The 27,954-nt window shown below is 38.2% G+C and overlaps 1 protein-coding gene across 1 annotated transcript in view; it reads right to left on the minus strand.

The window, feature by feature from the left end:
- TEC (tec protein tyrosine kinase) overlaps window positions 1–27,954 on the minus strand; it is a 155,303-nt gene that overhangs the window by 87,622 nt on the left and 39,727 nt on the right. Inside the window, exon 2 of the mRNA XM_068974837.1 lies at window positions 13,140–13,325. Coding sequence (XP_068830938.1) covers window positions 13,140–13,277 — 138 coding nt within the window. The 5' untranslated portion in view covers window positions 13,278–13,325. The remainder of the gene's footprint in view (window positions 1–13,139; window positions 13,326–27,954) is intronic.

Below are 27,954 nucleotides of genomic sequence, written 5' to 3' on the forward strand. Positions count from 1 at the left end.
AGACAATGCAATTTACTTATAACAACAACAATCACTGACACTTAGAATGGCACCTACTGTATGCCAGGAACTGTCCTAACTCCTTCATATACAGGGCAATCCATTTACCCCTGACAAAAACCTGTAAGGAAGTACTATTATTTGCCCCAGTTTAAAGATGAGGAAAATGAGACACAGAGAGATTAAGCAATTTGACTGAGGTCACACAGTTAATAAGTAACAAATTGAGAATTTGAACCCACATGATCTGGCTCCAGAGTCCATAATCTACTCTCTAACTCACAGAAAAGCAATTAATTCAAAGATGGACCTCAGACCACAACAGAAGTTCCCTACAGTGAAGAAGGAATAGAAAACTGCTGATAAGCTTGTTCTAGAACCTCTAGAAACATACTTTCATCCAGTAGATACTGCTCTTGTTTCCTACATATATTTTAGTCATAATACCTATCTTAGAAAGTGATTTAGTGTGATGTCTGAAAGTAAAAGAATCGCTTTGTTTAAAAACAAATTTTAAATTCCATATTTGACCTTTAGCATCAAGCTGCTCTCTTTTTTCCAAGAAAATTCAAGTCTCTACCCTTTTAATGATGTTGTACAATAATCAGTGCTTCCTTGGTGGCTCAGACGGTAAAGAATATACTTGCAGTGCAGGAGACCTGGGTTCAATCCCTGGGTCGGGAAGATCCCCTGAAGAAGGGAATGGCTACCCGCTCAAGTATTCTTGCCTGGAAAATTACATGGACAGAGGGGCCTGGCAGTCTACAGTCCATGGAGTCATGAAGAGTTGGAGACGAGTGAACAACTTAGTCAGAACTGAGTTAACCTAAAAATCAGCTTACTTAACTATTTAGAAAAAATATTTAACTACTTATCTACTATTTTAAAAAGCACTTAACTTCTTACTGCAATAGCTTTTATTAGTTCTCTTCAGCTGTGATAATGTTCTCTACTTGTTGGGATAGACTACGAATGTGAATAAATTCATCTTTAGTTATCTGTGAGTTTTCTTTGTGAAGAAACATTTGACCATTCATACTTTGAAATGAGGGCTTCCTGGGTAGCCAGCTGGTAAAGAATCCGCCTACAATGCAGGAGACCCAGTTCGATTCCTGGGCCAGGAAGTTCCCCTGGAAAAGGGATAGGCTACCCACTCCAGTATTCTTAGGCTTCCCTGGTGGCTCAGATGGTAAAGAATCTGCCTGCATTGTGGGAGACCTGGGTTCAATCCCTGGTTGGGAAGATCCCCTGGAGGAGGGTATGGCAACCCACTCCAGTATTCTTGACTGGAGAATCCCTATAGACAGAGGAGCCTGGTGGGCTACAGTCCATGGGGTCACAAACAGTCAGACACGACTGAGCAACTAAGCACAGCACAAGCACTTTGAAATGAACTACTTAAAATTAAATAAAAGGAATTATTTAACCAAACCCATTTTAAAGTTCTGAAGAGTTACAACTTCAGTTTAGCCCTTTCCATTTCTTTCATCTAAGCATTCACAGAAATGTGTTCTTTCTGTGGGTCTCTTTTCTGTACAACTATAATTTACTGAAATGCATAGGGTTCCCAGCATCTCACAGGGGTGCAGTGAGGAAAACAGCAAACACAATTCAACATCTGCTAAAAAGAACACCCTTTCAAGATCTAACATATAAAGCTACAGGAGGAAAGGAGGAAGGAAATGTATGTTTAGAGGTGGTCAGTGAAAACACTATTTAAGGAAGTCCCCCTTCAAGGGAAGGAGCATAATGTGGTTTAACAGCACGCTAGCCAGAAAGATAAGACATCTTGGTTCACCTAGTCAAATGGGATGTCAGTTCAGAGAAGGTACATGACTTAGTTGTTTCTCCTTCAGTGTCTTCACTTGTGAAATAAATAGTGGAGAAATGGTTATCTACACATATACTTTATGGAGATGCTATGGAGAACAGAATATTGCAAGTGTGTATGCAAAACCCCTCTACGTTTGTGAAATCTATGCTATGTAAAGTCTGAGAACAGACGGAAACCCAAGGGCGAGGGAAGTTCAGAGTTCCAGGTAATCCAGAAAAGTATGGGCGAGTGCAAATAACCGTGGCATACAAGGACAAGAACTCCAGGTGCCAAGAAGTCCCCTTTGAAACAGACTGGATGCAGGATAGGAAAGTCTACCATTATGAACCCAGAAAAGTAGAACTATAACTTAATCAGATTGTAAGCTTAACAAAACCAGGATCATTCATTTTTCGGTTTTCCCATCCCTATCTTATTGTGTGTGTGTGGTCAGTCATTTCTGACTTTTTGCAACTCATGGACTATAGCCTGCCAGGTTCCTCTGTCCATGGAATTTTCCAGGCAAGAATACTGGATTTGGACTGCCATTTCCTTCTCCAAGGAATCTTCCCAACTCAGGGATCAAACCCGTGTTTCCTATGTCTCCTGTGACGGCAGGAGGATTCTTTACCACTAGCACCACTTACATACTCACTAAATCTTTGCTGTACAAATGATGAATAAATGAAAACAAATGAACTGACTTCCACATAACAAATAAGTGTATGGACTCTCTTCTGCCAAGATATACATATAGATAAAATATCAATATTTTATCTGCATATTCCTCTAAAATGAGAAAAATTCACATATTACAATCTCATGAGCAGAGAATTACACCTGTCCATGTTACCTTTTGCAGTGGCAAATAAAATTAAGGAACAGCTATACCAATGTGACTACTTGGAAGGAAGATAGAACTTTTCCAAAAGTCTTCTCACATAACCAGGATGATCACAGAGAAATTCCTTTCTCACAATCTATTAAAAATCACTACAGATTTCACTTAAGTCTCACTTATTCCTTCAATTTTATTTAACAACCATATTCACACATTTTGTGAAATTTCTCATTTCAGGTGTTTACCAATGTAGAATCTTCCAAACATCACAGCAGTTCTCTAAGATTGAAAATAAAAAAGGTAAATGAAGAGCCTTGGTAAAAAAGACTGTAACAATGCTTTTAATTATATGAAGTAGCAATTATCAAATCATCATGTGATAAGATTTATCTCAGAAGTACAGTATATTCACAAGACCCAAAGGCTAATAATGTCAGGAGTTCTCTTAAGAAAGTCACTGGATTATTGATAATCATTGAATAACCCAGGTGTTTCTAAGCACCCTTCAAAAGGTGATTCTCTACATGTACCTGACGAGCACAGACCAGTGGTGAAACCATGTTCTAAATGGGTTTAGAAACAACTCAAAATGTAGTTTCACTTTCTCAAATGGACATATGATTTCTTCTGACAGTTCATACTCTGGTTGTTTACAATAATGCCCATATTTTAGTTTCGGAGAAAGGTTAATACTAATAAATACTACATCAAAACATACTTTTGATTCTAAATCTAAATAATGCGTCTCCTCAACAACTAAAACGGAACAAACAGCATCAGAAATAACTATTACAATATCTTTAAAGATCTTTTTGCTTACTTGAAATATTAACTGATCATCACTATTGTAATTACTACCAACAAAAACTTTTCTGAGCACCTAATGGGTACAAGATATTGTGTGATATATTGAAATTAGAAGGCAACAACCTCTTTCCTCAAACAGGTAATCATGTAGTTAGCAATTTTAAAGAGGCAATAATAATACACATAAATTTAACAGTAATCCTGAAAGGGCCGGCATTACAACCAGCTAAGGGAGGGGGAGGTTGTGAGCTGGAAAAGTGGGAGGTGAACAAGGTCTCTCAAAGGTAAGCCAGACAGAAACATCATATGATATCACCTCTATGTGGAATCTAAGACAATGATACAAATAAACTTATTCACAAAACAGAAACAGATTCACAGACATAGAAAACAAATTTACCAAAGGGGAAATTTAGGTTTGGGGGGGGGGGAGTAAATGAGGAGCTTGGGAATTAATAGATACACAATTCTTTATATAAAACAGATAAACAACAAGGTCTTACTGTGCAGCACAGGGATGTAGTCAATATCTTATAATAACCTATAATGGAAAAGAATTTGAAAAAGAATATATATATATGTACACACATACACATACATATATATATACACATATACACATACATACACGCACACACACATACATAACTGAATCACTTTGCCGTCCACCAGAAACTCATACAAGGTTGTAAATCAACTATACTTCAATTTTAAAAATTTTAGCTTTTTTTAAAAAAGAGAACTTGACATGGTACTTGCATAAACATAAGGAGAACTATTAGTAACAGAAAGAGCAAAGCTTCAAAAGTAGAAAAATGACAAGAATTTTTAGGCAAAGGGGTCTGAATAATCACTAGATGGGAGTCTGTTCTGTGCATGAACATATTATTGAAGCTGTAAAAGTTCCCTCAGCTACTTGGGCAACCCAAACACATCCTTTTCAGAACAAAGGCAGTGCAGTCAGATCTGATTTTGGCCCAAGCTTAACAACTGGCTTACTGGACGATCTGGAGCAAATCATCTCGTTATGTTCAGTTTCTACAAGTGAAAAACTTGAAGATTATTCTTTAATGTCCCTTCAAGCTCTAAAATTGTATGCTTCTTCTTCATTACTAACAAATAAGAAATCCCCATGGACGGTGATTATCAGTATACAAATCTATACAGGTCTAGAACAGTACAGTCCCAAGTACAGTCCCAGTACAGACACACCAAGTCCTCTTCTACCCCAGGGCCTTTGCATGTGATGTTCCTACCATATGAATGGGCTCTTTCTGCCCCACACTGCTCATACTCCAACCCATGGCCAAGCACACACCTTTTCTAATCTTTCCCCAGTCTCCATCTTACCCTTTGCCAAAAATCTACATAGTCTACACTTTTACCACCAATGCTTCCTCTGGAGTGGAGTGTTAGTTGCTCAGTCATGTCCAGCTCTTTGCTAATCCATGGACTGTAGCCTGCCAGGCTCCTCTGCCCGTAGAATTCTCCAGGCAAGAATACTGAAATGGGCTGCCATTTCCCTCTCCAGAGGATCTTCCCGACTCAGGGATCAAACCCGGGTCTCCTGCACTACAGGCAGATTCTTTACCATCTGAGCTACTAGGAAGTCCGTGCTTCCCCTACTCACATAATTTGGCCTCTTTTCTAATTGTCCTTCAGGATAAGTGATATCATATATATCCTCATCAACAAACACTTAATAGAAACTACTAATTACAGAACTAGCTTCCAAGATTTCTAAGGATCCCCAGACCAGCAGCTCATGATGCGGAGAACAAAACTCATCTTACAAAAACCATGACGTCAAATACAGTTCTTTAAAAAAAAAAAAAAAAAAGCTGCAACAAGTGACACACACTCCTGGTTAAAACAAGTTTCTTTTAAGACAGGCAGGTGGGAAAGGGGGCTACGGAGAAACACTGTTTCAACTATACTGCCATTTCCCAGACATTCTGGGAGTTGGTCTTTTCATAACGGCCTTCAGTGCCTACAGCACAGTTTTCTGAATATATTCAGTGCTAAAATAACTATACAAAACTTTGATGGAAATTTTATTTTCTGATAACACTAAAAATTGCTGATAGCTATGAATAAATTAGGTAATACCATTTCTGAACAGAAATGCTAATTTTTTCTTACAGGCTTTGTCTTTCTCATCATGATACAAATAATTAATGAATAAATCACAACTATTATAGCCAGATCCAGAAGTGTTTTTGAGACCTAGAATTCTTTTATTATTTCTACTTTTAGGTAGCATAAGGAACAAATCTTTGATTAAACTCTCACTTCATTTACTAGAAATTACTCGTACTGTTCTCCATAAAATGCTTTATATGACTAGTAATTGTTTAACACAGGAAAATAAAAAGTTAAAATTGAGGAGGGGGTGAGAGAAAAGGAAACAGGAACAAGTGATTTCTAATCATCCCAGGGTACCAGGCTAAAATGATTTATTTCATGGGAAGGTGATCTTCAGCTCCTAATGATGACCATAAGAATGTGAGCAGGGGAATAACGCATAATGATTTTTAAATCTGATTTCATGCATGTGGACTCTCATATACAGTCACTGAGTATTCATGAGATAGTTGGCACTTTACAACAAAGAACAGTATTTCCTGTATACCATTCTCTTCCTTGCACCATGAACATTTACAAACTGTATGTCTTGACCTACTAAACACAATGCATGATCAGGGATTAGATGCTCGATTTGGGAGGGGAGGTTTTGAAACAGCTATGAAGACATCAGTGGAATGATGAATGAAATTTGACCGTGGCGGCTGCTGCTGCTGCTAAGTCGCGCCAGTCATGTGCAACTCTGTGTGACCCCATAGATGGCAGCCCACCAGGCTCCTCTGTCCCTGGGATTCTCCAGGCAAGAGTACTGAAGTGGGTTGCCATTGCCTTCTCCTATTTGACCATGGACTCTGGACCAAATAATAGTATTGTATCAGTGTCACATGTCTTGATTTTGACCATTGGACTGTTGTTCTAAAAGAGAATGTCCTCATTTTTAGGCAATATACAACAACCCATTTAGTGGCAAAAAGGGATTATCTACATGGGCCTTCGCTATGATCCACTTAAGACTCTACACTTCCACAGCAGAGGGCATAGGTTCTATTTCTGATGTGGCCAAAAAAAAAAAAAAGTAAAGAAGGGGACCATCTACAACTTATTCCCCAATGGTTCAGAAAACATGCATAGGAAGAGAAAGAGACCACGCAACAGAACAACAGAGCAAATGGGGCAACCACAGGCAATTTGTGAAGCTAAGTCAAGTTTATTTGAGAGTTCCTTGTACTAGTCCTGCAACTTTTCTATCAGTTTGAAACTATAGCAAAATAAAAGGTTATAAAAATACTTTAGGGGAGTGGATAAAACAAATGGTGTTATCCCCTTCTTCTGCCTTAAATACATTTTGGCTTCCTAGAGAAAAAAGAAAAAAACAGTGAATGCTGTTTGATAAAAATAGATAAATTGGCAAATTAAGAGGGTAAATCAGACCCTAGGACTTCAGACCTACATCTTGGCTGTTTTAAGTGATGAAGAAGGTCAGATCCAGGAGAGAAAAATAAGAACACAAATACAAATCAAGAGTGGGATAAGAAAAGAGAGAGAGGAAATTAAGACACAAGACAGGAAGCTGATACAACCTTATTTCAGAAACAGGGAAACTCAACTGCCAGTGAGAAAATGAGTTTTCATGGGATCACAGAGTTGAGGCTTTTCAGAGCCAGAAAAATCCCCTAGCACACTAGTCATTGTACTGTTTATGGAGTATTTAGAGCTGTCTCACTTTTTATAAGCTAGAGAATTGTCTGAAAACCTCAAAAGCCCGATGCCAATGCTCCCAATTGTCCTGAAGTAAAAGATACTATATCTTCCACCCCATACTCACCCCCCAGAATCCTAGAAAGTGCTAGAAGATATAAATCTTCAGGTAGCAATAAGAAGGATCCTATAAACTTATACTTTCCCCTATGAGTCCACCTAGTCAAGGCATACAACTAAGGGAGAAATAACCAATAATCTCAGAAGCTTACAAGCTCTTATGTCTCCATCACTAGAGTCTCCAGGTTCCCAGGAACAGTCAAGCAAACAACAATATGACCTAGAAGACCTTATAGAAATATGCGAGATGGCCCAGGATATTCAAGAGACTCATGCCGTCGTCTTGTAACTTCCTCCACCATCCAGACAGTTAACCTGGGTAAAAAGTTAAATTTTCAAACATCTCATCATATAGAATGTTTGATTTAAGTACAAAGTATAAAATGATAAGGGAGGCATTACAGAAAGAACACTGAACTTACAGTTAGAATACCAAGGCTCTAATCCTGACTCTTCTTCTTACTAGCAGCATGATAACCTTTTTGGTTGTCCATGATGTCTGCATAGGATAAACCTGCATAGGAAGCCCTACCTTCTTTGAAGGGTTGAGGTCTCCCCAAGTCTCCTTGGAACCAACCAGCCATCCAACTAGGTACTGAGGACTCAACTCTCCACTCAACTCCCAGAAATACGAAAATAGGAAAGCTTTGAACCCTGCCCTCAAAGAGCTTGAAGTCCAATGGGGGAGCAGATACATAAACAAAGTCAAGCAAACACGATGTCTCAATAAAAATAGGGGACAGGGCGCAGAGGGCTGACGGGGGCTGGTGAGTCCACCACTGGTGTGAGGATTACAGAAAAGGCTTCAGAGAAGGGAGGGACTGAACTCAGTCAGAAAATATGAGCAAGTGTTGACTAGGCCTCTCACCATATTTTTGATGGGTAAATGTGGGTAGACAGACAGATCCTGGCAAGCACGTGGAAGAATATATCACTCCAAGTTGACTGAACAATACTAAGAAAGGTACAATGTGAAAGAGTACAGGTAGAAGACACAGCTGGAGATGGAGGGAAGACAGAGGGAAGACAAGGGGAAATGGCATCAAGTACCTTGTACACCAACCTAAGGGGTTTTAACTTGATCCTAGAGTAGATGCAAAGCTATAGGTTTTAAGTATCCTTCTGAAGTCTGTATAGTTGAAAGATGAAGATTCAAAAGTAGAATCAACTAGGGCAGTGATCCACCAAAAGAATGAAAGTGGGGGCTGGAATAAGATTCTCATGAAAGAAAGGAGAATTCATGTGACTGGGTGTGTGTTGGCTTGAACAGTCATGGCGAAGGAGTTAAGAGTGTAAAGAGACAATATATATGAAAGTAATTTCTAAACTACAAAAACAATTGAAAAACATTGTTTTATAAAGTCTAGGTAGATAGTGGCAGAATCAGACAGAAACCTTAGTTTTGTCTGATGTTAATTTTCTTCTACCACAAGAAACATTTTTAAAAATTTGTAACTGAAAGTAAGAAATAAAAATTTCCTCAAAACTTTTAAAATAAAAATGTATCTGTACTATAGAGAGATTTAATAGATTTTTCCCTTAATTTTCCCTGGAGTATCAAGGCTGTTTCAAAGATAGGCTTTGAATAAATAGCCCTGTAATTCATCAGTATTTGACCTTGTGTAAGTTTTTATACGTACAAGTCTCATGTTGCTCATTTTTGAAATGGGAGTCCTAATAAGATGTAATATGCTATTCTTTTGAGGAATAAAGAAAATAATGCATGTACTTAGCACAGTAGAACAGTACCTGGCCGTATCTGGTACTCAATAATTTGTGCCATAACTACTACAAATGTGTGGGAAAGAGTTAACCTAACAGGCCTGTGAGGCTGAAAAAGGTCTCCTTACAAGGTTGGTCCTTGGCTGGCATCTGGGAACTTGGACTTTGGGAGGGGGAGAGCTCTAATATTCCCAGTGCTGATAAGAATAGCTCACTGGGTCTAAACTGTACAGACAATCTGGTTTACACTGAACACCTGCTTTCTTTCTAGAGTCTGGAATTTTGGTACATGCTTTGATCGAGGGTGCCTATATGACCAGCCCAGTGAAAACCTTCAGCACTGAGTCTCCATTGAGATTCCCAGTGAGAAAACATTTCACAACTGTCACAACTGGGAGCTGAAGGAATTATACACCCTCTTTGTGACTCTACTGAGAGAGAACTCCTGCAAGCTTGTGCTTGGTTTCTCCAGACCTGCCCCATGCACCTTTTGCCTTGGTCGTTTTGCTTTGTCTCCCTTTCACTAAAATAAATCATAGCAGTGAGCTCAACTCTATACTGAGTCCCATGCATTCTACTGAATCACTGAACCTAGGGATGGCCTTAGGGATCCCCAGCACAATTAGTCTCCTTGTTCCTCAACCTCATCAACTACTGGCCGAGTATTACAGACAACAAACCAACCAAATTGATAATTTCAAAGTCGAATTTAAAAACTTCCTGATTTTTCAAGTAACAGTAGTTGCAGGTTTACATACAACTTGAAATTTCTGTATTCAAACATCTCATCATATAGAAATCTCACCATTCTTTGTTTTCTATTATTTAACAGGTCATTTTTCTGATTTAACTCCAGCCCTATTCTTCCCTAGATTCCATCTCAAAACCAAGTGGAGGCTCCAGCAGAATATTAGATGGTCTGACCTATGTGATTAGTTCCCTAATCAGAAAGCAAGATCACAGTGTTCTCTGTTCTGAGTTATTACAAGAAGAGCAAACAATATAAACTGTCAGGAAGATATTTTATCAGTTCACTAGAAGATGCAGAAATATGAGCTGGTTGAGAATGAGTAAGAAGGACAAACCAATGAACCACAGCAGAAACTGAAACATAAGTTTTCCAACATCAGACTTGAAAGAAACAGCTTGACTGAATTTCCCAGAATTCCTTGGCACACTTCAAAAAGTACAATAAATTGTACTTAGGGTACAAGAAAATTTTCAGTAAAGTCCTGCTGCCATCATATCAAAGGAGCTGGGATGTAGAAAACCTGGAGAAGACTGATGTCTGACTCACACTGTGATTAACTGAGAGTTTTAATAAAGGATAAGTGTCACTTAATAGCTATAAAGAAACCACATAGCTACTAGATCAATCAGTAGCCTACCCACTGTTTCTCTTCTAAAACAGAATATGAGCAACTAAAATAAATATATCTGGGTCTATCCCAGAATGGCCCCTGTGGTTTTTCTAATACACTTACAAGAGTTCTGTATTTTTAACAAAATAATAGTTTAAATTCTTGTTGATTTCCATGGATACCCACGTCACCTTAGATCACAGGGTAAGGGAGATGGAAACAAGAACACTGAATTGTGGAAAACAGAGAACTGGGCACATTAACTCAAACAGCGAAGAAACCCTACAATGAAGTGCTACTGGGCTTACCTAGAAGCCAGGTTGAGGGCTGTCATGAAGGAATTCAGCCCAATATGATCAGAACTTTTACTTTCTCAAGAATTCAGATTCTTCTCTTAAAATTCCAAACTTTTTAATATAGGTAAACATTTGTTTTTAATTGTGGGAAGAAAACAAATCTGCAATCATATTTTCAACTGAAGATCATAAGTGTCCCAATGAACATCAGCTCCTGAGAAAGAATCCAGGAGGGATAAAAATGCCCAGCTCCTGGGATGAGCAGGGGCTCAGGCAGAACTAGCTAATGCGACTAGGCTCCCTGGGCCAGTCATCAGTAGCCAGAAAGGAGATGAATTCTTTTTTTTTTTTCCCATTGAAGTATAGTTGATCTACAATATCATGTAAGTTTCATGTATACAGCATAGTGGTTCAGGTTTTTTGCAGATTATATTCCATTATAAATTATAAAATACCGAGTATAATCCCCTATGTGTGGGTGTGTGTGCTCAGTCGTGTCCGATTCTTTGTGACCCCGTAGCCTAGCCCACCAGGCTCCTCTGTCCATGGGATTTTCCAGGCAAGGTAATTCCCTGTGCTATACAGTAAATCGATGATAAGCGTCACAGGCTGGGCTTTTTTTACATTGTGACAACTTCCTCATTCTGTCCTTTCTGGTTCTCATGGTGGCTGAAGCTGCTTCCAGGAAAGACAGCGGGTCAGGTTGTCAAACAAGAGGGTTTCCACTGTTCTCTTTATTCTTCCTAAGCTAAAGCAATGAGGGCCTTTTTAACTTTGTATCATCTTTGTATTATCATTTATCATCTTCAAAGTGATTTAACAATTGCAAAGAATTTCAGCTGTAAGAGTCCATATCTCTAAGTAGGTAAGGTAGGTTTCCGAGGCTTTCTTGGTTAGTAAAGGACCACACTTTCCCATGTTTACTGTAACATTTCTATTCTTTTCTTATTTTACTTTTCAAATTATAACAGATCATTATCATACAGCAAAAATGTATTAATCTTTCCCTTAAATTTTATTTTAGATTTTAAAATAATTCATATTTCTAGTCTTACCTGAAACTCTTTTGGAATCCTGAATTTTTCAGATTTAATAAATGTATTATACCTCATATAGCACACATAACACTCCCAGCAAGAACTAGGACAGCCCCATGTAATTAAACACATGATTATTACCATATATACCCATATCCACTAAGATAAAAACTAAAAACAGCTTCATCTAAGGTTAGGTTTTACAACTGAGTTTTTAAAGTTTGGGTCTTCAGCATTATGGGGATTTAGGAAGGTGCATGAAAGACTGAATTATATGAACCTGCAGAATTCCACAGGTCACAATGACAAGCCACAACAGAAATTAACAGAATTGAGGCCCACCAGTGAAAAGCAATGTCATTCTGTCTGTACTGGGGGAACCAAAACACAGAGAAATCAGTGGGAAAAATCAGTGGAAGTAAAACAAAACAAAAACAAAATAAAAAGAAGCAAATCCATTTCTGAGGAAAGCACTCCAGGAAAAAAGTAGAATAAAATAAAACATCAAGATCACCAGCAATCTACTAGTAAACAACTAGACAATGGCATGTGGTAAACAAGGGTGCCCCAGTCTCTCCAGCCATCCCCTGGGACCCGAGAAAACGTCTAAAAGGGAGGACACAGCTGGACCTGCAGTCCCCTGGATGATGCGTCCCCAATACAGCAGGAAGGAAAAGGTGGGTCAGAGGCTACTCTACACTCACACACCTCATCGAGTGGTAGAACCAGAGGACAAACCAACTTAAGAGCCAGGAGCTGGATGACAACATGAGCCCCATGCCAGCTGCTCACCGACCAGGTTCTCAGTGAGCCACTGTCCCCTGCTCCCATCAAAGGAACTTTGTACTAGCTGCTTAGCACAAAAAAAGTTGAACAGTTTTGCTACCAGTCAACTTCACCAAATCACTAACCAGTTTTAAGTGACTTTCACTGAGTAATGGAGAAATATTCATAGAGTGATGGATATAGACACAGTTTGTATGTGCTAATAAAGAAGACTTTGATACATAATATGAGTTTATGGGAAACGGTCATTTACAAAACATACCTAATGAATTCCACAAGGATCTAAAACTGATGTAGGAATTTGTTTCCTCTAACAGATTAATTCAGTAGGCCAACATAAAATGTATACCCGTGCATACTAAACCCATAATTAACAGACGTGTGAAAATGTCCATTCATATTCTAAACTTTATCTTTCAAATCATTAGCTTAACTTCATTAGCTAACAAATCATTAGCTTAACTTCATTAACCTAAAGCTTATTGCATAAGATTTGGAGGGTGTGAGGAATGTCAGTGTCAAAAGGTAGTATCAACATAGAAAGCAGCGAAGTAAATTTTGATTGTCTCCTACCTCTGGGCGACCCTCGTAGTAGGTCAACATGGACTTTGTGAGCACAAAAAGTCTCTCTTTGTAGTTTAAGGGCGACGTCTTCTTTTTCTGCTGTGACCTCTTAATAAGAATCTCTTCCAGAATAGTGTTAAAATTCATCTCGGTCTTCTGATCACTGTTTCTCCTGCCATTGAAGATCCCAGTGTTCTAAAGTAAGAAAATAAACAGTTGAAATAAAATGCGACATGTTAATTATCCAAGGACGCCTGTCATTCCAAATTACAAAAACAGATTTTACTCTGACAACTGGAGCTGAGGAATGTTACTCTATGCACCCGGACTGAAAATGCCCAGGGCATGAAAGCTCAACCTCCTCTTCTTCCATCTTGTTCCTCCAAGTCCCAGGATGTCATAAGAAAACCTAATCCGAATTGCCATGATGATTCACTCCTTTGTCCCTCCCTGCCAATCCCTTGGTTTGCTGGCACACCACTGCTATTTGATTGCAGAGAAATAAATATCTCAGATGGAAAAGTACATTTCATCACCTGCATGGCTGGTTTAGGCTGGTGTTTAAATTGCCTCAGGATCTTGGTACACAAATAGACAAGCACATAGGCATGCAGACTTGTGAACAAAATGAATTACCACAGTGGTGGATGGCATCCATCTCCAGTTGTAACAAGGACGTAATCTTGATAAGCAACCTCACCACCAGAACTACAGGGATGCTCTCTGATACCTACACTACCATGCTGCACATTCTCTTCCCTGTGGCCCCTGTCTCAATCACAAGAGAAAGCAATTTCCACCCAGTTACAGCTTATGCTACTCAGCTACCCTACCCTACACGGCTGCCTTTCAAGGCAGAGCTCATCAGTATGAGGTCCTCAGTCCTGTATTTGGAGCCCCCACATCTAGACTGTCCATGCCCAGGCTAATAGGCCTTCCAAAATCCAACAAAATTTCACTTTCTGAAAACCAAAGACACTCAGAAAAGGCCTGGACATTTTTATCTGAGACAAGTTGAAAAGACAACAGCCCTTTCTTCCCTTCCTTCCACCACACCCTGACAAGAAGTTATTGTTTAGCAAATCATAGAGGCAAGGACTTCCCTGATGGTCCAGTTGCTAAGACTCTGGGCTCACAATACTGGGGGCCTGGGTTCGATCCCTGGTCAAGGAACTAGATTCCACATGCAGCAACTAAAGATCCTGTATGCCACAACTAAGACCTGACACAATTAAATAAATTAATAAAATATTTTTTAAAAATCAGAGAGGCAACAGGAGTCATGTGAAGAGAATAAGTGGTTATCAGAGAGCAAAACTGGGAACTTGCCACTGAGTTTGGCAGTGAGAAATTAATGAACTTTTCGGCCAACCCAATACCAACCTCAGCCAACCTAATGCCACCCAAGCTGACACCCTGGCAACTCCCTTGCAACTCCCTACTACTGATCTTTCATTATCCAATCAGGCCTTCTATTTTCTGTAAAGTTACTTTACAACAGTGTAACCTCTGAACATCAGTTTCTTTCATTCATAAAATATGGAGCTAAATATCACAAGGTCACTGTGAGGTTTAATGAGATGTGAGAGAGAACTTAATTATGAAACACTGTACAAATGTTTATTATTGTTATTTTTTATTTCCAATGTTCTTTTTCTAGCTTAAAGAATTATCATCTGGGCCATGACAATAGCTTTCCAACTGGTCTTCCTTTCACCCCAGCTTCTGCCTCATTTTATTCAAACTACATGCCCTTAATTCCCACTGGCTCAGCCTTCAAAGACATCACAGTCATCATGCCACATTCATTCACTGGAAATCCTCCATGCCTCCCCAAAGTCCTCCTCATCACCTGCAGGATAAAGTAAAAATTCTTTAGCCAAAACACTAGACATGGTCCATAATTTAGCTGCAACCTAACACCCAACCTTTACTTTTACTGCTCTCCAAACACTCCATATCCCAGTCAAAATAGTTAGCATTCATTCCCTGGCCTAGAGAACCCCCTCTCTCCACCTATGAAAACTACTAGCTCAAAACTCACCTCCCTGATGAAGCCTTTCCTGATGGTCCCAATTAATTAAAAATTATCTGGTTCCTGGGCCCATGATCTCTGTATCACCCATCACAGAGCTCATTGTTGCCTTCCATGTTTTAGAGCAATTGATGCTGCTCTAAAGTGATAGTCTAACTCTCACCTAGATTTTAAGCTCCTGGAGGAATAATTCTTACCTTTAAGTATACATCAGAATCACACAGGGAAGTTTTTTTCAGAATTCAGAATTCAGACATCCTGAACCCATACCTAGATACTCTGAATTGGCCTGGGGTGGGGTTCAGGGCATCATAATTGAATGTGCAGGTAGATTTGAGAGCCACTATCTTAAATGAGGAGAAACTGGGCTCTGACACGAACTCTTTATACCACTCTTAGTGCCTCTCAATAAGCGGTGGATAACAGGTCTAATTGACCCATTATCCTAAGCTGAGAAGTCAGAGTAAAAAGCTCTTGTTCCTTTGCATCTAAGTTGGTCCTCCTTATTTTAAACTAAAAATTTGGTACCCAGCAAGCCCAGCAGATACCCTGAGAAAACAACAATCGAAAAAAGACACATGTACCCCGATGTGCATAGCAGCACTATTTAAAACAGCCAGAACATGGAAGCAACCTACATGCTCATCAGCAGATGAATGGATAAAGATGTGGCACGTATATACAATGTGATATTAGACATAAAAAAGAACAGACCTGAGTCAGCTCTAGTGCAGTGAATGAACCTAGAACCTGTTATACAGAGTGAAGTAGGTCGGAAAGAGAAAAATAAATATAGTATATTAGTGCATGTATATGGATAACAAACGGCATTGACAAGCCTATTTGCAGGGGGGCAATGCAGACACAGATGTAGAAAATGGGCTTGTGGACACTGTGGGGGAGGGAGAGAGTGGGCCAAATGGAGAAAGTAGCATCAACACATATACACCATCAGATGTAGGATGGATAGCTGGTGAGAAGTTACTATGTAGCACAAGGCCAGTCTAGTGCTCTGTGATGACCTGGGGGTGTGTTATGGAGGGAGTGGATGTATGTATAATTATGGCTGACTTGCACTGTTGTATGGCAGAAACCAACACAACATTGTAAAAAATTTTAAATACATACTTAAATAAATGAAAAAAATAGTTCATTGTTGTTATAATAATCTGTTGGTCAATGGGAAATCCTGGCCAAAGAATACTATGAAAGTTCATATAAATGAAGGAAAGTTCTCCTCACGTAGGTTTTCAGTTAAAGATGGAGGGCTGAATGTACACATTAGCCCAGGCTCCCTCCTAAGATCCTAGTGTTAAGAGAAGACATTGCATGCATAAAACAAGGTCAGGATACAGCCAAAATAAAGTACACAGAACCAAAAGAGAAGAACACTGGGGGGAAAATAGATATGAGAAGCTCAGTAGAAGAGTCAGAATATAAAACTGAGAAAATATCCCCAAAATATGAAACAAAAAATAAAAATAAAAACTGGAGAGGAAATATAATTTTCTGGATCCATCCAGAAAATTTAGCATTTGAAAAATAGGAGTTCCAAGAGGAGAAAGCAGTGAGAAACCAATCAAAGAAGAAATTTAGGAAAATTTCTCCAAATTAAAGATTACTTCTCAATTGAAACAGAACCAAATCAGCAGAGCTCATAAAATTTCAAAATCACAGGGACAAGCACAAGATCCAGCAAGCTTAAAAATAGGTTTCATAGAAAGGATCAAAATTCATAATAGCAATCATCAAGGACAATAATAGAAGCTAGAAAATAATGGAGAAATTTCTTGAAGAAAACTGATTTCTAACTTAAGAGTCTATACTCAACCAAACTATCAATACAATGACAAAAGAATAAAAACATTTTTCAAATATGCAAGGTTTTAAAATTTTTACCTCCTATTCACCCTCTTCAAATAGCTACCTGAGGACAATACTCCATTAAAATTAAAAAAAAGAAAAAGAAACTATATCATAAAATACACAGAATCCAGGAAACAAGGGTTTCAAAACAAAAGAGGTAAAGATAGTCTCCCAAACAATGGTGAAGGGAAATCTGAAGCTGCCATTGGGCAGCAGACTGAAAATCACCAGGCCAAACTAGATCAAGGTAAACAGTTCTTGGAAGGAATTCTTCCAGGAAATGAACCGGAAGGTGTTAAGAGAAGATTTATAATAAATTAGTTAAAATGCAGCAAACCTAAAAATAATAAATCAGTTTATGGAAAATAAGAAATTGTACAGAAAAGGAAAAATAATAACAGTTTGCTGCAGACTTCAGCCATATGTAACATCTAGAGCATCATAATAAAACAGACTATAAGTAGTGATCTTACATTTAAGATCAAACCAGTCAATCTTAAAGGAAATCAACCCTGAACACTCTTTGGAAGGACTGATGCTGAAGATGAAGCTCCAATACTTTGGCCACCTGATGTGAACAGCTGACTCACTGGAAAAGACCCTGATGCTGGGAAAGACTGAAGGCAGAAGGAGAAGAGGAAGACAAAGGATGAGATGGTTGGATGGCATCATTGATTCAATGAAAATGAACTTGGGCAAACTCTGGGAGATGATGAGGGACAGGGAAGCCATGGGATCGCAAAGAGTCAGACACAACTGAACAACTGAACAACAATAACCTTACTACTAGCATAAAAATACTGGGGTAAGGGAATGCAGGAAATATGCTTCTTTGTGGATCCCAAGGTATGTTGTGAAAGAGAACTATGTCCTCCACAGTACTAGTAGGAAGTCAATGCATCATACCTAAAATTGAAAAAGCAAGAAGTGGCAGCGTAAGTACATCACTTAGAGATTTACAATACTAACGTGTTGTTTTAAAAGTAAAAGTGGTTGCTTCTGGGATCAGAAATTAGAAGATGGCAGTGGAAAGAGTATTAATATGTTCTCTACTCACTTTCCCTAAAACTCTATGCAAGCAATAAAATGTTCAAATCAGAGAGGAAGATAATCCCAACCTCCAGTGAACAAAAACATGGCTCTGAACCCCAAGCTGCAAACTATGAAACACGTTATCTGCCAAATACTGTGAAAAGTACATCAAAGTATACTACCATGTAAGAATTGAATCGCCAGTCCATGTCTGACGCAGGATACAGCATGCTTGGGGTTGGTGCATGGGGATGACCCAGAGAGATGTTATGGGGAGGGAGGTGGGAGGGGGGTTCATGTTTGGGAACACATGTAAGAATTAAAGATTTTAAAATTAAAAATAAATAAATAAATAAATAAATATAAATTTAAAAAAAAAAAAAAAGGAGAGGAGGCTGAGTAGATTTCCCTTATAGTAAACATCATTGTCCTGATAAGATCAATGAAACCCAGAGGGATAAGCAGACCAGAAGAGAATCAGGGAGTATCCCTGTAGAATTACTATTTATACAGAAAAATAATAAAAATTATAATCAAGCTTTCACTATTTTGCTATGTGTTGGCATTTCTAAGGACTTCCCTGGTGGCTCAGACAGTTAAGCATCTGTCTACAATGTGGGAGACCCGGGTTCGATCCAGCACTAAGCACTTCAGATGTAGCAACTCATTTAATTCAACAAACCTATTGAAGGTACTATTTTCTAGTCATATGATAAGAATAAGAGCCAGACTTTAATACAGGCATTCCGACCACACAGCCTGCACTATTAACCGCTACACACACAACCTCTCCAGTGGAAAGGAAGAGAGATCTAAAAGGAAAAGCATATGATGCGTCATTATCAGCCTTCTATTTAGGCAGATGGCTAAAGGCAATTCCACGCAACTTCCAAATTTCAACAGATAAACTATGACTCCCAAGGCATCATTAAGAAGGACACCAATCTCTCAATACCAAAGACTAAAGAGAACAAATGAATTTATAATCAAACAGAAATAGACCCACACATTCTACCAGAGGAACAGGGAATGGCAGGAGAAGTATGAGCTCTGGAACCAGCCAAAGCCAGGTACCAGATCAAGTCAGGCTTCTTCAGTTCTGTGAATGTGGGAAAGTCCCTCAACTTTTGTGAAACTGAGTTCTCCCTTGGGAAAGGGGACTGATGATAAGAAATGTAAATGCAATGTGCATGTCAAAGTCATTTGATCACTGCAAGTTTCAATAACAGATCTGGGAGATTTTTTTAAAAAAGAAAAGAAATAGACCACAGAACACAAACTTACGGTTACCAAAGGGGAAAGGGGTGAGGGGGGGATAAATTAGGAGCTCGGGATTAACATACATACACTACTATAAATGAAACAGACAACTACCAAGGACCTATTGTATAGCATAGGGAACTATACTCAATATTGTATAATAACTTACATGGGAAAAGAATCTGAAAAATACATATATATATATATATATATATATATATGTATACCTGAATCATTTTGCTATACACTTGAAACGAATGCAACATTGTAAATCAACAGTACTTCAATAAGAATACATACAGACATAATTAATTTTAAGAAAACTGGAGACAATTACTCTCAATGAAAGAATCGGTTTGATGCTCCAAAGGAAAAAACAAAAGATGAAACAAAATTTCAGAGTCCTCCAGGTGATTCTCCCATTTTCCACACCAAAAAGGACTGAGCCTTTCAGACAAAAGAATCACAAAGGAACCAACTCTGGGTTACAAATATCTTTTTAAAATGAAACTAAGAGCTACAACTTAAAACCCTTTTCTCTGTGTCTCCTTAACAGTGAGCACAAGAACATTCTTTTCTTTACTCTGACTGCTAATTGCTAAAAGCTTGAAAAACAACACATTAGTCTTTGAACATCAATATTCTTTTTGTATTAAAGTATTAGATGACTTACAACACTGTGTTAGTTTAAGGTGTACAGCAAAGTAATTCAGTTATGCTTCTCAGATTATTTTCCATTGTAAGTTTTTACAAGATATGAATATAGTTCCCTGTGCTATACAGTATATCCTTGTTGCTTATCTGAATACCAATATTCTAAAGTAGAGAACAGACACTGTTCACTCTTTCACCAACGAGAAACCCAAACCACCATGAAGTTGTATTCTCCGTCTAGTGTTACAAATCTAAGTACCAAACTAATGGTTCTCGGTTTCATGGTCTACCAATTTTAGCCAAAAGATCTAAGAACTCCTTTATCATAACAATTCTGCCTGAAGAAAAATGTTTTTTTAAATGGCTACTAAGGTTATCCAGCCTATTATATAAATCCTTTCACAATATTTTTAATCAATCAGGGGTACAGAGATGATTGTGAATTACCAAACAAGAGGATGGTAAGGAATATAGTAATTAAGAAACCCTAGTTGTCAGGGTAGAGAAAGGATGAACTCCTTACAGGAAGAAGCAGAGTGATCAAAGGTTGTTGAAATTCTCATCTTACTATGTTAAGCCATATGAAAATGTCAATGTTCGGCAATATTTTACCTATACAAATCAACAATATTATCTAACTCAGTCTAATACTTGGCAATGCTCTAAGAGCAGTAATGTAGTTAAAGCTCTCAATTTCAGAAGTTTACATCAGAACACATTGGCTATTACACATTTCATCATAGGTTTACCACAAAGTTTGAGCCTGTTTGTAATGTTAAGAAATCTATCATGAATAAACATCAGACTGACAATTATCTGAGAAATCAAATGCTGTATGCCTGCCAACAGTTTCTGTGGGTTATGTTTCAATTCAAAAGTACCTAAAATGGGTCGGTACTATACAGTAACAAACCTTATCCTGCTCTCTTCTACAATGTAAACCCCAGCTTAAGCCCCAATTTTCTTTTGTAAAAGGGGAACTGAACAGCAGAAACACAAGCAAAAAGAAGGGAAATGCTCGGCTGACTTTAATCAGAATAAAGGGTACATTCTAGGCTCCCCATTTAATATCATGAATTGGTGCTATTCCAGGATCAGACACTTTTTTAGCTCTCAGATGAGAGTAAAAGTTTAGCCTGCAAGTCTTCCTTACCTATTAAACAAGGCACCAAGGGATAAACTGTATTTTCTTAAAGTCTTGACTATGTCTCCTTTCAGCTAGTTGCTCAGTAACAGGCTACAAAGTTTTGAGTAGTTTGTTGATCTACTGAACCTAGGTCTAGATTAGACTCAAAAGGTCAAAAGGCAAAAGTTACAGAAGTCAGCTGACTTATCTCTCCTGGGTATGCAGCGCCTGTCCAGCCATATGGTGGGTGATCAAGATGTTGGACTTGGGGTGGACTTGCAGTACTTCACTACAGATAGTGGTTTCCTACTGTCCATATAACACAGGTATATGCAATAATTTAACATATACTCTTTAGGACAGGTTTGGGGTTCACAACAAAGGACCCTGCTAGGGTCTTTGGCTATGATTGTGGTTGAGGGTCTCCTGGCTGATAAAAATGAAGAAAAAAAAAAGAGAGAGATAGAAAGAACAGTGGATGGAGAAAAAAGTTTTGACAGAAGAAACCATGAGCAATACTATTACAAGAAAATTGGTTTCACCTCTTGGCAGGTATCGAGCCAAAAGACAGACTCAAACAGAAGAGCAGAAGGAAGGATTTATTACTTGCAGCAAGTAAGGAGGACAACAAGGACACTTCCCAGAGCATTATCTCCCCAAACAGCAAGACTGGGGCTGGAGCAAAGAGAATTCAGCATAGAACTGGGGAAAGGTTGACAGAGTCCAGCACAAGTTGATGGAAGTTGGGAGGGTCAGCAAAGGTCACCATCATCATTCCTTAGGTTCCAGTGGATCTGGAAATTGTGCCCTCAAGAGGGTTTGCATTCTGCAAAACAGCTCAAGAATGTGCTTCAGGCTAATCCTGACCTTTGAAATAGTACAACTGATATATCACGGTTAAGTTATCTCCCTGGCCTGATTATATCTGTTCAGTTTTACCTTCTTTTGCTCCTATAAAATCATTAACTATTGAGACCTATTCTTCTGCAAGAACGAGCACTGTGGCTGGGCTAGATCACAAAATGATTTAGGCCTAGGATGGCTGAGTTCTCTTCCTCTGAGGAGCCCCACCCTATCTGCTTGCAATACCTCAACGCATCATCACATATACTTACACTACAGAAGATTCATAGTTAAGTATTCTAGAGAGAATCAAAAGTTGTCTTAACATAGAAACTACTCATTGATCAACTGACCACATAGGCTCCAAATATTCCTTCCACATTACTAGGTTCTGCTTCTTTGTGGGTCATTTTTTCTCAGTGAATGAGGGAATGCAACAGTCAACATCAAATGTTCAAAAGACGAGGGTTTTCAAAAAGTCAATAATGAGAATGATGTTGGAGAATTGCTCCCATCACACTCAATGAATGCCACTGGCAAATGAGGATCTTGCAGTTAGCTGGTAAAAATAAAATAAAACTAGCAACATTGTAAAGTAACTATACCCCATTTAATTAGATTAATTAAATGCACTGAAAAAAACAATAACGTAGGTATCAAAAATGAGTTACACTTTAGAAAGAGAAATATAAATATCATATACTGAGACATATATATAGAATCTGAAGATATGGTACTGGTGAATTTATTTTCAGGGCAGCAGTGGAGAAACAGACATGGAGAACAGACCTATGGGCAGTGGGAGGAGAGGAGGGAGAAGGGGAGATGTATGGAGAGAGTAACAGAAATTCACAAGACCATACGTAAAATAGACAGCCAATGGGAATCTGCTCTATGACTCTGAACTCAAACAGGGACAAGTGGAAGGGTGGGATGGAGAGGGAGATGGGAGGGAGGCCCAGGAGAGCGGGGACATGGGTATACCTAAGGCTGATTCTTGTTGATATACCACAGAAAATCACAAAATTCTGTAAAGCAATTATCCTTCAATTAAAAAAAAATTTTTTTAATGAGTTACACTTAAAATACTAAAATACACTGTGTCAGACCACTTTTTGCTCCCTTTCCCACTTGTAATCCTGTGCCCTACTCATCCTTCCCTTCTTCCCGGATGTATGGGCTAGAGATAATATTTCCCAGCCTTGGCAGCAAGTTGCGGCCATCTAACTTAAAGCCAAAGGGATGTGTGCAGACATGATATGTGGACCAGCTTCAACTTAAAGACAGGTCACTCTCCCCAGATTTAGAGAACTGTCCACCTCCTCATTCTCATTTAGAGCATTCTCCACTTTTCTCTTAGAAAGTACACATGGCAGACACAACTTCATGCATTCAACACATGACCGTAGGGAGTAGAGGGGAAGAAGAAGGAATCTAGTCCTTGAATGACTTCATGGATTAGAGCTGCTGAATCAGCCTAGACTTGTGCTACCCTACTTTGTGAGGGATTAACACACTTCTGTCAGATTTTAGAAATGCCATATGATGCTTTCTTTGTTATAGTGACTTAACCTTTAATCTACCTCGGGATACACCCTTGCAAAACCTGATAAAGCTTGCTAAGGCTTTCCCAAAAGAGGGCCCTCTTTAGATCTGTGCTGACAAATGCAAAGGAAAGGGAAGGAAGTCAAAAATCTTTATCATGCATTTTCATCAGAAAAATAATTTCAAGAAAACTAAATAGTTGATTCCCTCTTCATTCATAAGTTAAAAATTATAATCTAAATGGTACCATATATGAGATAAAAAAACATATATTCACTTTATTTTTCATGATAAAGTCTGAATCATAGTGGGTTTTTTGTTTGTTTACTATTTACTATGAAATGTAAGTGGATTCACTTTAAGTGACAATACTCTGGCACTAGTTCTCCTCGCATAAGGGAATTTCTGATACACAAAAAATATTTCTCTTTCTGCTTCTTGCAAATTCAGAAGGAAACAATAACCAGTGAGAACAAGGCATGAATAACAAATTTCTCAAGTAGGTCAAGTGATTTTCAGCAACTTTTACTAGAAGAAGACATGAAAGTAATTTGGAAATTATATATAAAATAATCTATACCAAAATATGTTCCTTGACTACATTAATCTAGATTGTTTTTAATTTGAAACATTCATTGATGCCAACATATTATTTTCCTATTGTTTTCAATATAGGAATAAAGAACTCAAGTCATTATTGCATTCAGCTGTTTTTACAGGAAAGTAAGCTTAACAAAAAATTACAAGAACAAAAACAGTGAGACTGAGGAGGAGTCAAAAGCCTTTTAAAAGTCTTAAGAGATATCTCTTAAATGTGTGAGATAACTCTTAACAACTTGACCACTAACTATATACTGGTGATCATTTAAGTTTGTGGTAAGATTTATTTGATGATAACAAAATAGTACTAGGTCACTTTGGAATTTTGGGGGGGTGATGATGCTACTGTGATTCTATTTTTAAGAGTTATCTTTTAGAGATACATACTGAAATTTTGCAGACAAAATACTGTCTGTGATTTGCTTCATAATCTGGTAAAGGGGATATGGGGCTGTAGACAAAATAAAACTGTTCATGAGTTGATAACTGTAGAAGCTGAGTGAGGCACACAGGAGTTCATTACACTTATTTTTGTCTGCGTTTGAAAATGTCATAATAAAAACTTTTTGAAATATATTTAAAGAAACAGTATGGTTTTCCATGTCCCTGTCATCCAACCCTTTGGAACTGGTAAGAAAGAGTACATAAAAAGATGAAAAAAGGAAGAGAAGGGGATGGAGGGAAAGACAGTCAAATAAAAGTAGAAAAAAGTGGGTGGACTCTCCTTCGAGGATATTATTACCACGCTATCCAGCTCATCACAGAAGCTCTTCCAATGATCCCAATGATTCCTTGAGTCAGCAAAGCCTCATGATAATGTAATATGATACCATTTCTTCCCCAACAAAGAGGAGTATGTGGTTTCCAGGGCCAAAAATAAAACCACAGTCTATATAACATTTGTCCTTGTTATAACTCCTCTTCTTCTATTTCCTTTCCTTTCCCCTGTTCAAATTTCATGAAAGCAGAAGTTAGCTTTTCAAGCCTAAAGCACAATAAAAAGAAAATTCTATACACACTAACAAAGCACCAAAGCACAGTGGACAGTCAGATAAAGTGAGTATATCTGAACTGTAGCCTTTTTTAAAAGAATCATTAGAAAGTTTACCAAAGGTGAGCATCACAATTGAAACTACAAAGCACACTAAGACAAGGAGGCAAATTTGACCAGACAATTATTCACCCTTAATTCTAAGGCTTGTGGAGCTCAAAGATGAATTTCCCCAAGTGAAATGCCAGCTGTTATATACCTGATCTCTAAAACAATAAAATTAAACACCTATGAATACCAATTCCATAGAAAACATTCTTTCTTATTTTTTTATTGAAGGAGAAACATTCTTATACATCACTTGCAACAATTAAAAACTGTAAACTACATTCAAAAAGTATCATGAATATAAGCCATGATCTAATTACTGAGGAAAATGTCCACTGACTTTTGTTTATGGGATTATAATTAGTACACAAGAGTACTAGAGTGGGTTGCCGTTTCCTTCTCCAATTATATTAGTTTCAGGTATACACCAGTGATTCAATATTTTTATACACTATGACATGATCGCCATAAAAGTCTAATTATCTGTCAGCACACAAACTTATTACAGTATTACTGACTATATTCCTCATGCTGCATGTTACTTTTCCATGTCTTATTTGTTTTATAGTCTGAAGACTGAACCTCTTCATCCCTTCACCTGTCCTTCCACCCACCTCCCCTCTGGCAACCACCAGTTTGTCTTCTGTATCTGAGTCTGTTTCCACTTTGCTTTTCTTTGTTCATTTGTCTTGATTTTTAGATTCCAAATAAAAGTAAAATCATAGCATGTGTTTTTCTCTGTCTGATTTATTTCACTGAGACCTGGAAGGTAACCAGGTCCATCCATGTTGCTGCAAAGGGCAAGATTTCATTCTTTCTTATAGCCAAGTAGTATTCCATTGTGTATATATACCACATCTTCTTTATCCATTCATCTATCAATGAACACTAGCTATTCATAAATAATGCTTCAATGAAGACTTATGGGTATATGTCTTTTTGAGTCACTGTTTTGTTTTCTTCAGATAAAGACCCAAAAGTGGAACTGTTGGATCATTTGGTAGCTCTATTTTTTAACTCTTTGAGGAAACTCCATACAGTTTTCTATAGTGGCTGCACCAATTTACATTCCCCCCAACACAGCACAGCGGTTCCCTTTCCTCAACACTTGTTGTTTCTTCTTCTTGCTAAGAGCCGATCTAACAGGTGGGAGGTGATACCTCATAGTGGTTTTGATTTGCATGTCCCTGGTGGTGAGTGACAATGGAGCAACTTTTCCTATGCCTTGTTTATCTTCTTTGGGGAAATGTCTATTCAGGTCCTCTGCCCAGATTTTAACTGGGGCTTTTGTTTGTTTTTTGATACTGAGTTGTAGGAGTTCTTTGGATATCAACCCCTTATCAAATATACAATTTACAAATATCTTCCCCCATTCAGTGGGTTGTCTTTTTGTTTTGTTGACTTCATCAAAGGCTTAGTTTGATGTAGTGCCATTTGTTTATTTTTGTTTTTGTGGCCCTAACAGCATATTAAAAAAATATTACTAAGATAGATATAAAAAAAGATTACTGCCCATGTGTTCTAGGAGTTTTGTAGTTTCAGGTCCTATATTCAGGTCTTTAATCCACTTTGAGTTTATATTTTAGTATGGTATAAGAAAAGCAATATACATAAATCTGCTGCATTTCTATATACTAATAACAAACTATGGAAAAGAGAAATAAAGCAAACAATGCCCTTTACAATTGGAATAAATTTAACTGATGAGATGAGAGACCTATACTCTGAAAACTCCTAAGACACTGAGGAAAGAAACTGAAAACAAGGCAAATAAATGGAAAGATATACCATGCTCATAGACTGGAAGAATCAATATCATTTAGATGTGCTACCCAAAGCAACCTACAGATTCAATGTAATCCATATCAAAATACCAATGTCATTTTTCATAGAACTAAAACAAATAATCCTGAATTTGTTTGGAATCACATGCATGCTAAGTCGCCTCAGTACAACTCTTTGCGACCCCGTGCTCCTCTGTCCACCAGGCTCCTCTGTCCATGGGATTCTCTAGGCAAGAATACTGGAGTAAGTTGCCATTTCTTCCTTCAAAAGATCTTCCCAACTAAGGGATCAAACTCAAGCCTCTTACATTTCCTGCACTGGCAGGCAGGTTCTCTGCCACTAGCACCAGCTGGAAAGTTTGGAACCACAAATGACCGCAAATAGACAAAACAATTTTAAGAGAGAAGAACAAAGCTGGGGTATAACACTCCCTGATTTCAAACTATACTACAAACTTACAGTGCTGTAATCAAAACTGTATGGCATTGACACAGAAAGACACACAGATCAGTGGAACACAATAGAGAGCCCCCTAATAAACCTACACTCACACAGTCAAGCTACAGCAAAAAAGGCAAGCATATACAATGGAAGAAAAGACAATCTCTTCAATAAGTGGTGTTGGGGAGATTCCCCGGGGCTCAGTGGTAAAGAATCCACCTGCCACTGCAGGAGACAAGAGTTCAATCTCCAATCTGAGAAGATCCCTCGTGCCACGTGGAGCAACTAATCCCGTGCACCACAGCTATTGAGCCTGTGCTTTAGAGCCCAGGAGCTGTAACTACTGAGCTCATGTGCCACAACTACTAAAGTCTGTGCTCAGCAATAGGAGAAGCCACCATAATGAGAAGCTCATACACTGTAGTGAGAGAGTAGTCTCCATTCCCCACAACTAGAGAAAAACCCATGTAACAAAGACCCAGCACAGCCAAAAATAAATACATGAAATTATTTTTCCAAAAAGAAAAGAATAAAAATA

The sequence above is a fragment of the Capricornis sumatraensis genome, chromosome 7, assembly GCF_032405125.1.
Source record: "Capricornis sumatraensis isolate serow.1 chromosome 7, serow.2, whole genome shotgun sequence".
In the NCBI taxonomy this organism is placed as follows: Eukaryota; Metazoa; Chordata; class Mammalia; order Artiodactyla; family Bovidae; genus Capricornis; species Capricornis sumatraensis.